Raw genomic sequence first — 16816 nt, forward strand, 5'->3', positions numbered from 1 at the left:
AAGGCTGCCATGGAGAGGACGGAGCAGAGTTGTTCTCTCTTGCCCCAGAGGGACGGACCAGAACCCATGGGATGAAATTAATTCAAAAGAAATTCCGTCTAAACATCCGGAAGAAGTTCCTGACAGTCAGAGTGGTGCCTCAGTGGAACAGGCTTCCTCGGGAGGTGGTGGGTTCTCCATCTTTGGAGATTTTTAAGCAGAGGCTGGAGAGCCATCTGACAGAGAGGCTGATTCAGTGAAGGCTCAAGGGGGTGGCAGGTGACAGTAGATGATCGAGAGGGATGTGAGTGTCCTGCACGGTGCATGGGGTTGGACCATGAGGTCCCCTCCAACTCTATGATTCTATTATTCTATGATACATCTCCAAATCCCATTAGTATTTTTAAACATGTAATTCCAAAAACTGTAATTCACAAGGCACACCATTGCAAGCCCCCACAGTTTTCGGGACGCTAACTTCCAGATGAGGGGAAACCCAGAAGCAAGCCACAGAAGTTGGAGGAATAAACTGTCTGGGCGAGAGGGGCAGGGCCGTAGGGGGAAGCCAGGCACAGCCGCAGGTCAACCCCATGGAGGTCGGGCAGCTGTCTCCCAGGGGGGGGAGCAGAAAGGGGAACGAGAAGCAAGAGGCCGAAGGCGGTGGACGACAACCCCTCCCAAAGAGAGACATGGCGGGGCCAGGCGGTGGACGATGGAATCGCCACCAGCCAGGAGGGAGAGCCTAACAAACAAGCACCCGAGCGGCGAGCCTCACCACCGGAACCCGTGACCCACAGCGAGACCCAGACATGGGAAGGGGAACCAAACGAACCCCCTGTCACCTGGACTTAGAGGAATGCCAGGGGAACTGGAGCGAGGGAATCAGGACTGGCATGGGAAGGGGGCAGGGAAGGATGCTCAGGAAAAGGGGAAGGCTGGAGGAGGGAAAGACCGTGACGAGACGTACCTGCAAAAAGATACTCACAGAATGTCCTTTTTGAATGTATGGAAGAAAGTGGGAAATGCTGGGCAGAAATGGAATATCAGGACTGGGAGACGGTCATTTCTGGAGTAGAACCACGGAACCTAGACCAAGGGAAAACAAGGCCTGTACAAGACAAAGGAAGAGAAAAGAACAGCACCTTGCTAAAATCAGTTCTTCTGAGGGATCATGAGAAAAGGGCACAACAAGTTAGAGTAGGCCTACAGACTAGAGAGAGGAGTCTGCTGTGGTCCACTGCACGGATCATAAACCTGGTGGTAGTGTCACACCTTATGCTTCATAAAGGTAAAGGAAAAGGTATCACCCTTGGGGTGACGCCCTCCAGCATTTTCATGGCAGACTCAATACGGGGTGGTTTGCCAGTGCCTTCCCCAGTCATTACCGTTTACCCCCCAGCAAGCTGGGTACTCATTTTACCGACCTCGGAAGGATGGAAGGCTGAGTCGACCTTGAGCTGGCTGCTGGGATCGAACTCTCCCAGCCTCATGGGCAGAGCTTTCAGACTGCATGTCTGCTGCCTTACCACTCTGCGCCACAAGAGGCTCTTTACGCTTCTTAGGTTTCAACAAATGAAAGGCATGAAAACAGGAACAGTAGGCAGGACAGTGGAGAGCATAAGGCACTGGTTAAAAAGCATGTCTGCATGTCTTGCTTTAGGATGCTTAGGGCTGATCCTGCGTAGAGCAGGGGGTTGGACTAGATGGCCTGTATGGCCCCTTCCAACTCTATGATTCTATGATTCTATGACTTCGGAATGTTCAGCCTGGAAAAAAGGAGGTTGAGAGGGGACATGATAGCCCTCTAAGTATTTGAAAGGTTGTCACTTGGAGGAGGGCAGGATGCTGTTTCTGTTGGCTGCAGAGGAAAGGGAGCAGAGGAAAGAGAGCAAATGTTATTCCGATCTTCAAAAAAGGGAGGAAGGATGACGCGAGAAACTACAGACCAGTGAGTCTGACCTCTGTTGTGGGGAAGATAATGGAGCAGATATTAAAGGGAGCGATCTGCAAACATCTGGAGGACAATTTGGTGATCCAAGGAAGTCAGCATGGATTTGTCTCCAACAGGTCCTGCCAGACCAACCTGGTTTCCTTTTTTGATCAAGTAACAGGTTTGCTGGATCGGGGAAATTCGGTTGATGTCATTTACTTGGATTTTAGCAAAGCTTTTGACAAGGTTCCCCATGATGTTCTGATGGATAAGTTGAAGGACTGCAATCTGGATTTTCAGATAGTTAGGTGGATAGGGAATTGGTTAGAGAACCGCACTCAAAGAGTTGTTGTCAATGGTGTTTCATCAGACTGGAGAGAGGTGAGTAGCGGGGTACCTCAGGGCTCGGTGCTTGGCCCGGTACTTTTTAACATATTTATTAAAGATCTAGATGAGGGGGTGGAGGGACTACTCATCAAGTTTGCAGATGACACCAAATTGGGAGGACTGGCAAATACTCCGGAAGATAGAGACAGAGTTCAACAAGATCTGAACACAATGGAAAAATAGGCAAATGAGAACAAGATGCAATTTAATAAAGATAAGTGTAAAGTTCTGCATCTGGGTCAGAAAAATGAAAAGCATGCCTACTGGATGGGGGATACGCTTCTAGGTAGCACTGTGTGTGAACGAGAACTTGGGGTACTTGTGGACTGTAAACTAAACATGAGCAGGCAGTGTGATGCAGCGGTAAAAAAGGCAAATGCCATTTTGGGCTGTATCAACAGGGGCATCACATCAAAATCACAAGATGTCATAGTCCCATTGTATACGGCACTGGTCAGACCACACCTGGAGTACTGTGTGCAGTTCTGGAGGCCTCACTTCAAGAAGGACGTCGATAAAATTGAAAGGGTACAGAGGAGAGCGACGAAGATGATCTGGGGCCAAGGGACCAAGCCCTATGAAGATAGGTTGAGGGACTTGGGAATGTTCAGCCTGGAGAAAAGGAGGTTGAGAGGGGACATGATAGCCCTCTTTAAGTATTTGAAAGGTTGTCACTTGGAGGAGGGCAGGATGCTGTTTCTGCTGGCTGCAGAGGAGAGGACACGCAGTAATGGGTTTAAACTTCAAGTACAACGATATAGGCTAGATATCAGGAAAAAGTTTTTCACAGTCAGAGTAGTTCAGCAGTGGAATAGGCTGCCTAAGGAGGTGGTGAGCTCCCCCTCACTGGAAGTCTTCAAGCAAAGGTTGGATACACACTTTTCTTGGATGCTTTAGGATGCTTAGGGCTAGTCCTGCGTTGAGCAGGGGGTTGGACTTGATGGCCTGTATGGCCCCTTCCAACTCTATGATTCTGATTCTGAGCAGGGGGTTGGACTAAATGGCCTGTATGGCCCCTTCCAACTCTAGGATTCTATGATTCTGGTTCTGAGCAGGGGGTTGGACTAGATGGCCTGTATGGCCCCTTCCAACTCTAGGATTCTATGATTCTGATTCTGAGCAGGGCGTTGGACTAGATGGCCTGTATGGCCCCTTCCAACTCTAGGATTCTATGATTCTGATTCTGAGCAGGGCGTTGGACTAGATGGCCTGTATGGCCCCTTCCAACTCTAGGATTCTATGATTCTGATTCTGAGCAGGGCGTTGGACTAGATGGCCTGTATGGCCCCTTCCAACTCTAGGATTCTATGATTCTGATTCTGAGCAGGGGTTTGGACTAGATGGCCTGTATGGCCCCTTCCAACTCTAGGATTCTATGATTCTGGTTCTGAGCAGGGGGTTGGACTAGATGGTCTGTATGGCCCCTTCCAACTCTATGATTCTATGATTCTGATTCTGAGCAGGGGGTTGGACTAGATGGCCTGTATGGCCCCTTCCAACTCTAGGATTCTATGATTCTGATTCTGAGCAGGGCGTTGGACTAGAAGGCCTGTATGGCCCTTTCGAACTATAGGATTCTATGATTCTGATTCTGAGCAGGGGGTTGGACTAGACGGCCTGTATGGCCCTTTCCAACTCTAGGATTCTATGATTCTGATTCTGAGCAGGGGGTTGGACTAGATGGCCTGTATGGCCCCTTCCAACTCTAGGATTCTATGATTCTGATTCTGAGCAGGGGGTTGGACTAGATGGGCTGTGTGGCCCCTTCCAACTCTAGGATTCTATGATTCTGATTCTGAGCAGGGGGTTGGACTAGATGGCCTGTATGGCCCCTTCCAACTCTATGATTCTATGATTCTGATTCTGAGCAGGGGGTTGGACTAGATGGCCTGTATGGCCCCTTCCAACTCTATGATTCTATGATTCTGATTCTGAGCAGGGGGTTGGACTAGATGGTCTGTATGGCCCCTTCCAACTCTATGATTCTATGATTCTGATTCTGAGCAGGGGGTTGGACTAGATGGCCTGTATGGCCCCTTCCAACTCTAGGATTCTATGATTCTGATTCTGAGCAGGGCGTTGGACTAGAAGGCCTGTATGGCCCTTTCGAACTATAGGATTCTATGATTCTGATTCTGAGCAGGGGGTTGGACTAGACGGCCTGTATGGCCCTTTCAAACTCTAGGATTCTATGATTCTGATTCTGAGCAGGGGGTTGGACTAGATGGCCTGTATGGCCCCTTCCAACTCTAGGATTCTATGATTCTGATTCTGAGCAGGGGGTTGGACTAGATGGGCTGTGTGGCCCCTTCCAACTCTAGGATTCTATGATTCTGATTCTGAGCAGGGGGTTGGACTAGATGGCCTGTATGGCCCCTTCCAACTCTAGGATTCTTTGATTCTATAACAAAGAACGGAAACCGGTACAAGTTCGGACCAGATGGTGGCTGTGGCTGGAGGGTTGCGAAATGCCGATCACAGTATCTATAAATTACTGCTGGAAAAAAAAAAAGCTTTAACTGTTGCAATGTTGTTTTGTGGTTGGAGCAACTTTGAATCGTGTGATTTATAATTTCCGAGGTTGCTAATGCTGAATTGTGTAATTTGGAAGCTGGTCCTAGTTACTTGAAAGATTTGTACATAAAATATATATTTTGAAAAATCAGCTTTATATATGGTGCTTTGTAGAAGGGAGATAATTTAATAAAAATATTTTAACCTCCAAAATTTTTTACCCTTTTAAATACGAAGATGGCTATCGGATCCCCTCTCAGTCGGCTCCTCTCCAAGCTAAGCCGACCAAACAGACCCCTTTACTGAGCCAGGAGCTTGCATTTTCTACCTAATCTTAGGTGGTAAGCAGGGCTGAGTGACTACACCTGACTCCCAGTTCCTCCTTCCAAGAATGCCTAACACCTGGGTCATGTGCCATTAGCAAAGAGGACAGCAGGTGAATGTAAATCCAACTTGGGACCCTCCTTAATGTTCCACATGAGGGTTTCTCAACCAGGGTTTTGTGAAACCCTGGAGTTTCTTGCTGGCCCTGGAAGAGTTTCATGAACGGGTGGGAGTTGATTGATATTTTTTTAAAAAAAGGTTAAACATGATGATGATGATGATGAAGAAGAAGAAGAAGAAGAAGAAGAAGAAGAAGAAGAAGAAGAAGAAGAAGAGTTGGTTCTTATATGCCACTTTTTCCCATACCTGCCACTTTTCCATACCTGTTCTTCTTCTTGTTGCCATACTGAAGAAGCAGAAGAAGGAGTGTTGGCTAATACATGCCGTTTTTCTCAACCTGAAGGAGTCTCAATGCAGCTTACAGTCGCCTTCCCTTTCCTCTCCCCAAAACAGACACCCTGTAAGGGAGGGGAGGCTAAGAGAGCCCTGAGATTACTGAAGAAGAAGAAGAGTTGGTTCTTATGTGCTGCTTTTCTCTACCCGAAGGAGGCTCAAAGCGGCTTACAGTCGCCTTCCCTTTCCTCTCCCCACAACAGACACCCTGTGAGGTGGGTGAGCCTGAGAGAGCCCTGAGATTACTGAAGAAGAAGAAGAGTTGGTTCTTATATGCCGCTTTTCCCTGCCCGAAGGCGGCTCAAAGGGGCTTCCATTCGCCTTCCCTTTCCTCTCCCCACAACAGACACCCTGTGAGGTGGGTGAGGCTGGGAGAGCCCTGATATTACTGAAGAAGAAGAAGAGTTGGTTCTTAGATGCCGCTTTTCCCTACCCAAAGGAGTCTCAAAGCGGCTTACAGTCGCCTTCCCTTTCCTCTCCCCACAACAGACCCCCTGTGAGGTGGGTGAAGCTGAGAGAGCCCTGATTTCACTGCTTGTTCAGAAGTGGCGAACCCAAGGTCACCCAGCTGGCTGCATGTGGAGGCCAATATGTTGCAGAAACTGAAATGTTTACATTAAAAAAATTTAAAAACCTTTATCAACCCACAACATTCCCTAATCAATTCATTCACCACTAACTGATTGCTCCCTTACCCTTTTTGATCTGACCCCCTAATCAATTCAAATACCTACCCAATTACACCCTCATTAATTTAAATACTTACCTAACAAATTCCAAATGGATTATGCCCCTATCCAACCTGTCCTACTCATAATTTATTAAGGATGATTCCAGAATTCCAGGCTGCGGCTGGAGATTGGCAACCACCTGGTGTCTCCAAGCTGTGCAGGCCTTAGGTGGTTCTGGACCTCCAGGCCAAAACTGGAGGTTGGCCACCCCTGTCAGTGGACCTCCAGGCCAAAACTGGAAGTTGGCAAAAAAAAACCCGTCAGTGGTGTTCCTCTTTGCCAATCTTGAGATCTGGTCACTTTATCACAGCCCCACCCCAGTTACACTTTTTAGATGAAGTTTGGGGGCGCTCCCAGGAGTATCCCATTTGCGAATGGCCCCCACACATCAGGACGTGGTAGTGGTTCCCCAGGGCCTCAAGCTGAGGTCTTTCTTGTCACCTCCCCACTGGTCCTTTCAGCAGGAGACCCCGGGGATTGAACCGGGGACCTTGTGCATGCCAAGCAGTTGCTCTGTCATTGGGCAACAGCCCTTCTCTGTTGTACTACATTGTACTCCCACCTTGAAGCAGGGGGAGCCTTGGCTAAAAGCAGCCCAGTTCTGCAGGATCCATCGCTCTGCCTAAGGCCTAAAAGTCCTCCAAAAAGATACCCAACTGCCAAATCCTTAGCATCTTTTAGAAATTTAGCTGGGTTTGTTGACAGTCGGGGTTAAGTGAGGACTTAGGGATTTATCTACCAACTTCCACTTCGCTTTTGTGGCTGTGGTTTGTGGTCACTTTGTCACATTGTTTTCTCTTTATTTCCAACTTGTGCTTGCAGAAAATCCCACAGCCCCTCATTTCCTCAAATCAATTGAACTTCTTGTTCAAGCTGTGTCACAACCTTAACCGCTGTGGTGCTGAGCATGGCTGAATTTGAGGAGTTTTTTTTTTTTGTACGAATAATGCATTTTCCATTTCCTCTTGCAAAAGGAGCCCAGCTGTTATCCAGCCTTGAAACACTGAGGAAAAAGAAGAAGAAAAAGAGCCAAGAAGTAGGTGATGGGAAAGACCTCTCCCATATCCATCCATCCATATATCCATCCATCCATCCATCCTCCATCTACCCACCCACCCAGGAACCAGGCAGGGAGCCTCTTTCTTTTCTTGGAGGGGTGGGGGGAGAGGATCAAAAAGGGCAGAGGAGGGAGGAAAAATCCAGGACCTACAGAAGTTGAGAGAAATTTAGGGGCTTCTCCTTTAAGGCAAGCGTGTCACATGACCAGGTGTAGCCTATCAGAGGTTCTCTACCATGGAGCTTTCTTTCCCAAATGGATATTGAGGATTAACAGCACTCTGAGATATTCCACAATAAAGGTAGGGTCACACCGGATCAATCCTTCTTGCTGCAGAAGGAAATTTTAAATCGCCCCAAATCCAGACGGAAATCGCATTCTGCGTAGAGGGCAGGGACTGAATCGATCTGGGGTTGGAATAAAAGCTCCGTGCAGTTTACACCCTGATTGTTTGCTTCTGCCTTTTTGGGTACTGGGAGCTGGATTTTGTGGATCTTTAGGCTAGCTTTTGAGAAAAACTGGATAATCTCAGTAACTATTATGTTGGATTACACAGAGAAGGCATTGCAATCCCTAAACACCAACCAAAAGGCAGAAAGTCTACAGATCAGCAAAATCCAGATACCGGCAAAAAAAAAAAAAAGCTGAAGCAAAAAAATTACCATCACTTCGGTCCAGTTACCACGCAGGCAAACCATAGACCAAGGACTCCACCCAGACATACCCATGCAAGTGTGTTTTATTTGATAAAGGAAACCATGCCTGACTAACAATTTCATTTATCAAATAGTAGATGAATCCACAAGCCATACTGGACTTAATACTGACCAACAGGCAAGAGTTGATGGATGGGGTGAAGGAGGTGGGGACCCTAGGGGGAAGTGACCATGTCCTCATAGAATTCCTTTTGAGATGGGGAGCCAAGGAAGCTTGTAGCCAGACGCGGATGTTGGATTTTCGTAGGGCAAACTTTAATAAACTCAGAGACATGATGAGTGTCATACCATGGACGAGAATGCTGGAAGGGAAGGGAACATGTGAAGGGTGGGCGCTACTCAAACAAGAGCTATTGCATGCTCAATCAATGACTATCCCAGAAAGACAAAAACACTGCAGGAGCTCTAAGAAGCCTATTTGGATGAACAGAGAACTTCAAGAGGAACTAAGAAAGAAAAGGAAAATGTTCAGGAAATGGAGGGAAGGACAGAGCTCTAAAGAAGAGTACCTACAGGTTACTAGGCACTGTAGATCAATCATCAGAAAGGCCAAAGCTGAGAGAGCTAAGATTGGCCAGGGAAGCCCATTACAACAAGAAAAGATTTTTTCAGTTATGTGAGGCAAATGAAAATGGGCAAATGAGAACAAGATGCAATGTAATAAAGATAAGTGTAAAGTTCTGCATCTGGGTCAGAAAAATGAAAAGCATGCCTACTGGATGGGGGATACGCTTCTAGGTAACACTGTGTGTGAACGAGACCTTGGGGTACTTGTGGATTGTAAACTAAACATGAGCAGGCAGTGTGATGCAGCGGTAAAAAACGCAAATGCCATATGGAGCTGTATCAACAGGGACATCATATCAAAATCACACAATGTCATAGTCCCATAGTCGGCACTGGTCAGACCACACCTGGAATACTGTGTGCATTTCTGGAGGCCTCACTTCAAGAAGGACGTAGATAAAATTGAAAGGGTACAGAGGAAAGCAACGAGGATGATCTGGGGCCAAGGGACCAAGCCCTATGAAGATAGGTTGAGGGACTTGGGAATGTTCAGCCTGGAGAAAAGGAGGTTGAGAGGGGACATGATAGCTCTCTTTAAGTATTTGAAAGGTTGTCACTTGGAAAAGGGCAGGATGCTGTTCCCATTGGCTGCAGAGGAAAGGACGCACAGTAATGGGTTTAAACTACAAGTACAATGATATAGGCTAGATATCAGGAAAATTGTTTCACAGTCAGAGTAGTTCAGCCGTGGAATAGGCTGCCTAAGGAGGTGGTGAGCTCCCCCTCACTGGCAGTCTTCAAGCAAAGGTTGGATACACACTTTTCTCGGATGTTTTTGGCTGATCCTGCGTTGAGCAGGGCGTTGGACTAGATAGCCTGTAGGGCCCCTTCCAACTCTATGATTCTATGGTTCAGTACTGCAGGGGACCCATGTGGCAAAGGTAAAGGTATTTCATGACATGGATTCCCATGTGGTTGGTCAAGACCAGGGGTTTTCACCATGAGAGCAATGGGGGCCCCTTCCAACCAAAGGGGAGGGGCGCAGGAGTTGGGTTTCCCCATCCTCAACAGTGACCTGATTTGACTCAATCAGGATTAAAGATTGACTAAATCCTCTTAACAGATAAGTCACATTTCCAAATCATAGAATCATAGAGTCCCTCCACCCCCTCATCTAGATCATTAATAAATATGTTAAAAAGTACTGGACATTAACCGAATTTCCACGATCCAGCAAATCTGTTACTTCGTCAAAAAATTAAACCAGGTTGGTCTGACAGGACCTGTTGGAGACAAATCCATGCTGAATTCCCTAGATCACCAAATTGTCCTCCAGATATTTGCAGATCACTCCTTTTTTAAAAAAATAATAATTTTATTATAATTAATAAATAACAATAAACAGAAACGCCCCACCAAAAATATTCACCGCAGCACAACTCTGTAGTTTCATAAACCATTTGAATCCTGTAGACAATGTCCATTTCATGTATTACATTTCAACTGTTCATCATAATTCCAAGTCCCTTGGCTACTGCCATCTCTAGATGTGCCTAAACCCTTTGACCTGTGGGGAAAAAACAGATGTAAAATAGGCGCTGAGCCTTTCTGCTTTCTCTGCATCTTCCGTTAGAGTTTATCCATCTGCACCCAACAGTGGGCCTATTGCCTCCTTTATGTTTGGTCCTCACATAACTGAAAAATCTTTTCTTGTTACAGTGGGCTTCCCTGGCCAATCTTAGCTCACTCTCAGCTTCTTATGAGGACATGGTCACTTCCCCCTAGGGTCCCCACCTCCTTCACCCCATCCACCAACTCTTGCCTATTGGTCAGTATGAAGTCCAGTATGGCTGAATCTCTTGTGGGCTGGCAACCCACGTTGGCAACCCAAGATCTGGGAGGGCTAGCCATGGAGTCTTTTCTGTCCAACAGCTATTGGAAATGCAATTCGATATTGACTATTTCCCCTCTCTTCAACATCTGACTCTAACACCGTTCTTCGGTGTATCAAGAAGGGAAAAACTTGATTGCCCAGAATATAAATCTTGTTTGTATTTTCTCCAGAAAGGGGAAGGAGGTGATTATCTCAGTCTTGCATTGCAGGAGGGTGTGGCAGCACCAACGTCTGCTCCCAGAGGGGTGGACAGAGGGTGGCAAAACAAACCATCCTCCTCCCTCCCTTCTTGCTTCTCCCCTCCTACATCAGTCTGTGTATAATACTCCTGTGGGTTTGCTTGGATGGCCACGAGCACCTTTTTTGCTGACAGGCATACAAAATCCGACTGCAGAAATTTCTCTAGATCGGCCGGCAGTGAAGAGATCGGACCCAAAGATGTCCCATAAAAGTAAGAGAGGGTCCATTTTATGGGGGAGGGGGGGGACAACAGTGAATCACAAGAGGTGGGTTTTATACTCTGCTTTTTTCTGTCCTTTAGGAATATTGTGAGGCAGGTGCAGATAAGAGAGCTCGAGGAGAACTGAGACTGCCCCAATACCCCCTCAGGCTTCTGGAGGAGGAGTGGTGAATTCAATCTATCTTTAGATAGCCAGTTTGGTGTAGTGGTTAGGAGTGCGGACTTATCTGGCATGTCAGGTTCGATTCTGCGCTCCCCCACATGCAACCAGCTGGGTGACCTTAGGCTCGCCACGGCACTGATAAAACTGTTCTGACCAGGCAGGAATATCAGGGCTCTCTCAGCCTCACCCACCCCACAGGGTGTCTGTTGTGGGGAGAGGAATGGGAAGGCGACTGTAAGCTGCTTTGAGCCTCCTTCGGGTAGGGAAAAGCGGCATATAAGAACCAACTCTTCTTCTTCTTCTTCTTCTTTATGGACTGGAGTCCTCTGCTCTTCTCCATTGACCCCACGCAGCTGGAGAAATTCTCAGAGTCTCTGTCAGGCCATGACTGGCACAGATCGGCCCTCAGTCTGAGGTCACCAGGCTCTCCTCATTTGCCATCCCTAGAGAGACAGCCCAGAGGTTGGAGGGTCCGATGGGCCCCTAGCACCAGCACCAGGGAGAGCTCCTCTCCATGCTTTGGCACATCTCATTCCCCAGCCTCCACATCTCAATTGATCTTTCTTTCTTTCTTTCTTTCTTTCTTTCTTTCTTTCTTTCTTTCTTTCTTTCTTTCTTTATTTATTTATTTATTTATTTATTTATTTATTTATTTATTTATTTATTTATTTATTTATTTATTTAATTTCTTCATTTATATCTCACCTTTCTCCCCAGTGGGGAAAGGATATCATTCTTCCTTCTGCTATTTCATCCTCACAACATCCCTGCCAGGTAGCCTAATTCGGGAAGATGTGACTGGCCCAATGCCCCCCTATTGAGCTTCCTTCGGAGAGTGGGGGATTCGAACCTGTGTTCCCCCGATCCTAGTCTGGCACCTGAAATGCTACACCACACTGGCTTTCTATAGCCATGAGTGGCAGTATTCTGGAGTGGGGGTGAGGGTCTGGAATAATCCTGAATGATCCTGTTGACCCTGGGCCAGTCACACACTCCCAGGCTGACCTACCTCGCACGGTTGTTGTAAGGATAAAACGGAGCGGAGCAGAACAATCTAAACCCATTCAGGTCCCCTAAGAAAGACAGGGAGGGAGGGAGAGACAGAGAGAGAAAAAAACTGGCTGACTTTGCTGGAGACAAGCTCGCTGGCAGAACCTCTTCCTCCATCATGCAACTTTCTGACCTGCCTGGCTGACAATTTCATTTATCAAATGGTAGATGAACCCACAAGAGGTTCAGCCATACTGGACTTAATACTGACCAACAGGCAAGAGTTGGTGGATGAGGTGAAGGAGGTGGGGACCCTAGGGGGAAGTGACCATGTCCTCATAGAATTCCTTTTGAGATGGGGAGCCAAGGAAGCTTGTAGCCAGACACAGATGTTGGCACTTTTAACCAGTATTTGAATGTAGAAAACGAGGCTCTGGTTTCTAGAGTTTGTTGACCAAGCTCCGCTAAAAGTGTATGATTTGTGACACATTTTGGTACATCCAACAATTACCTTTAAAAGGTAGATTGACATTTTTCATCTTTTTTGCTGAATGCACCAATCCAGATTGGGCTACCAAAAAGCAGCTGGGGGATTATTTTAGCTGCATAGATTTTCATTGCAGCCGAGAAATTCCTATTACCCTTCTGGTGGAAACATTTTGCCAGTAAAGCCAGTTGCCCCTTAGAGGATTTGACAGTCTTCTCTATAAGGTAGATCCACTTGTTGTTATAGCTAAAATTCTTACCAAGATATTTGAAGTGATATACTTGCTCAAATCGATTGCCTCGCACATTCCACTGTTATTTATGTCTTGCTTTGGCAAAGACTAAGGTCTTAGTTTTCTCAAAATTAATCGTGAGATGGTTTTTGGTACAGTAATCTATAAAAGTTCTAAGATATCTTGTTAGGCATATTGGGGTTCTTGAAAGGATGATTGTATCATCCATGTACAGTAACAGAGGTTTAGGTCTATTACCTACCGCACCAGTGTTGCAAATTGGTTTCAGAACGAAAAAACGCCATTGGTTTCAGAATGAAAAAACACCAATTTAAATAGTGGAATTCGTCGTTATGCATACATGTCTTTGTAGTGGAATCCAGTTGTATTTCGATCATTTCCCACAGGTTTCCGGTCTCGGCAAAAATCGCTATCCAGGAAGCGATATTTGCCGAGCTTTTGTCCTGCCCCTGGCCATCAATCAAACAAGCAGCCAATGGGAGGCCATTAGCATGCTCCCGAAAAGCCCCTTTCACTTTAAGGCAGGTTTAAAAAAACACACACACACACGTTGCAACGAATCTCCATTGATTCGTTGCAACGGAGAGACCCATCTAGCTAGCAGGTGGTGTGTGAGCTGCTGTTTCATCGTTGCCACGCTCCCCCAAGTGAAAAAAAATCCTCCCCCCCCCCCCGTGCATGGGCACAATTTTCAACCGAAAATAAAGGGAAAAATAAAGGGAAAATAAACCAGTAAATGGGGCTGTGTGGTGCTTGGTGACTTAAAACAGAGGGACTGCAGCCGGGGAAGCCTCGCTGGGTGAATGAAGGCTCACTAGTTCATTGCTCTCCGCTCGCTCTGAGAAAAAAAATGGCGATCGCTTCGCCGGAAGATCAGAGGAGAGAGCCAGGGGGAGGGACTTTGCTGAAACCACAACCATGGTAACGCACAGAACTTTTCTGCTAGTGTTGCAGATTGGTTCCAAGAGTGTAGCACTTTCCAGAGTGTGAATACACTTTTTGGGATTTCCCTGGAAGCGCTACAATGAAGTGCTTTTTGCGGATTGGTTTCAGGAGTGTGGCAGATGGTCCACGACATTGTGCATAACTGCATTTTAGTGGTGATTACAATTTGCCACACTCCTGCTACAAAGAAACTGCGGAATGGTCCTGGTTCTCCCAAAAAGAGCATGGAAATTGCTAAGGAAAAGATTAAATAAATGAGGAGCAAGAATGCATCCCTGGTTCACTCCTGTATTAATGGGTATTTTATCAGTTAGATTCCCCTCTTTTGAGTACTTTACTTGGCATCCAAATAGGCTTCTTAGAGCTCCTGCAGTGTTTTCGTCTTTCTGGGATAGTCATTGATTGAGCATGCAATAGCTCCTGTTTGAGTAGTGCCCACCCTTCACATGCTCCCTTCCCTTCCAGCATTCTTGTCCATGGTATGACGCTCATCATGTCTCTGAGTTTATTAAAGTTTGCCCTACGAAAATCCAACATCCGCGTCTGGCTACAAGCTTCCTTGGCTCCCCATCTCAAACGGAATTCTATGAGGACATGGTCACTTCCCCCTAGGGTCCCCACCTCCTTCACCTCATCCACCAACTCTTGCCTGTTGGTCAGTATTAAGTCCAGTATGGCTGAACCTCTTGTGGGTTCATCTACCATTTGATAAATGAAATTGTCAGCCAGGCAGGTCAGAAACTTGCATGACTGAGGACGCTTCGCAGAGTTTGTTTCCCAGCACATATCTGGGAAATTGAAGTCACCCATGATGACAAGGTCCTGCCGCTTGGATATTTTCTCAAGCTGCTCACAAAGTGCAGCATCCACATCCTTTCGTTGGTCAGGCGGTCGGTAGCAGACACCAACCACCACACTGTTTGTTTTCCCCTCGCTCATTTTCACCCAGATGCTTTCCACTGTAGATATGCTCTCCTTCACTAGAATTTCCTGACAGGTAAGCCCTTTCCTCACATACAGTGCCACTCCTCCACCTCTTCGATCTATTCTGTTTTTTCTGAACAGTTCATATCCATCCACCATTACATTCCAGTCATGAGAATCATTCCACCAAGTTTCTGTGATGCCTACTAGATCATACCTTTCCAACAGCATGAGAAGTTCCAGCTCTTCCTTTTTATTGCCCATGCTTTGGGCGTTAGTATAAAGACATCTGAATCCTTTTACTTTTGGTTCCCTATGAGCTGGCCTTGCTGGTTGGGCTGCCTCCGATCGTTTTCCTTCCATACACTCCCTATGTTGATCGTCTCCTTCCCCTAGTGGCTTTAGTTTAAAGCTCTCCTGATGAATCTCCCCAGGTTCCTGCCAAACACATTCTTCCCCAGTTTCGATAAGTGCAGTCCATCAGGTGCTAGTAGGCCTTCCTCAAGAAAGCCTATCCCATGGTCCCAGAAACCAAATCTCTCCTGCTGGCACCAACTACGCAGCCAGTGATTCACCTCCATTATCTTCCTCTCCCGACGCATTCCTCTTCCCTTGACAGGTAAGATTGAAGAGAATACCACTTGTGCCCCCATTTGCTTGAGCTTCCTCCCCAGATCTTGATAGTCTTTTTTAATAGGAGCGATGGTATTCAGGGTCATGTCATTCGTTCCCACATGGACCATCACAAATGGGTAGTGATCCGTAGATTTGAGGAGTTTGGACAGCTTTTCTGAAACATCTTTAATTTTCGCCCCTGGCAAGCAACACACCTCTCGGGTTAGGGGGTCGGGCCCAGCCACATGTTGGCTAGGTATTTTGCATACAGCTTGCTTATAACAGTAGACTAATAGGGCGGTAGTTACCTGGCAGATTGATGTTACCCTTTTTAAATATGGGCAAGATAATAGAGCTTAGCCAAGCTTCAGGGATTTGACCAGTAGGGTTAATTAGAGTGAATAGGTTTGCCAATGGATGTGTCCATCACTCAGAAAAAGGAATAAACATTTCTGGAGGGATTCCATCTGTGCCGGGCTAGCGTGTCCATTGCACCTCTTTTGGCGGACAGGGGGCAAGTTGTAATTTTGGAGATGGAAAACCAGGGCTGTTCTTTACCTTCGGTGATGAAAGTGAGAGGGTTGAAAATGTGCCATTCACTGCCAGAGGATGTGGTGATGGCCACAGGAATAAAGGGCTGGAAACAGGGATTAGATAGATTCTTGGAGGAGAGGTCTAAGTGTGGCTCCTAGCCATGGAGGCTGAAGGGAAACTGAGGCACAACACCTTTGAATCACAGAGCCAGGATTCTTCGAGGTTCTTCCATGTTCTAATGCGCTCTTGGAAGGGATATGTAATAATAATGAGCTTCGGTAGTCACAGACTAGATGTTCTTCAAAAACAGCTCTTTGTTCAAACTAACTCCAACTCTGAATACCATACAGGACACTCATATGAGCTTATATGTCATTCAGGCAGGCTGTCGAGGATTCTGATGGTACCTTAACCCTGATTGGGTCTTAACAGGGCCCTTGGATTGGTCCCTTTGTTAAGTCTTTAAGAGCCAGTGATAGAGTGGCCTTCAAGCCATCATTTGCATATTGGCATGCCATGCAGAATATGGATATACATAACAATATGAGTATCTCTCCCTTTCCCCCGGGACAGGGCTCAGTGATTTGAAGAATGCACCTGCAGCCCCTCTGGATGCCAAAAAAGGTAAGTTCTTTTGAGCTCCGAGTTCGCTCGAGCCTTGGCCGAAGGGTGATTTCTAGTATCTTTGAGAGCCTGTGGGGGGTGGGGGTTCCTGGGAAATTGGACACAGTGTGGTGGATACATCTACAAAATGGCTGCCACAGGAGGATGAGCCAGGCACAAAATGGCTGCCACAGGAAGCGTAGCCAGCCATAAAATGGCTGCGGCAGGAGGTGGAGCCAGCCAAAAATTGGCTGCGGCAGGAGGTGGAGCAAGCCACAAAATGATTACTTTCTCTCTTAAAGAGAAAGCCCTAATTTTCTTTCTGTAGAAACTGCAGAAGCCCTCACTTC

The 16816-nt window shown here is 46.7% G+C and overlaps 1 protein-coding gene across 3 annotated transcripts in view; it reads left to right on the forward strand.

Annotated features, from left to right (window-relative positions):
- The first annotated feature begins 10788 nt into the window (after window positions 1-10788).
- The window catches only part of LOC143829396 (methanethiol oxidase-like), a 29583-nt gene continuing 23555 nt past the window's right edge, over window positions 10789-16816 (forward strand). For 2 of the 3 annotated variants that reach the window (XM_077320218.1, XM_077320208.1), the window contains exons 1-2: window positions 10789-10943; window positions 16437-16487. In XM_077320218.1, the coding sequence (XP_077176333.1) occupies window positions 10931-10943; window positions 16437-16487 (64 nt within the window). In that variant the 5' untranslated portion in view covers window positions 10789-10930. The remainder of the gene's footprint in view (window positions 10944-16436; window positions 16488-16816) is intronic. The other variant, XM_077320199.1, reaches the window with a different exon arrangement.

Source organism: Paroedura picta, chromosome 1 (assembly GCF_049243985.1).
Source record: "Paroedura picta isolate Pp20150507F chromosome 1, Ppicta_v3.0, whole genome shotgun sequence".
Classification (NCBI taxonomy): Eukaryota; Metazoa; Chordata; class Lepidosauria; order Squamata; family Gekkonidae; genus Paroedura; species Paroedura picta.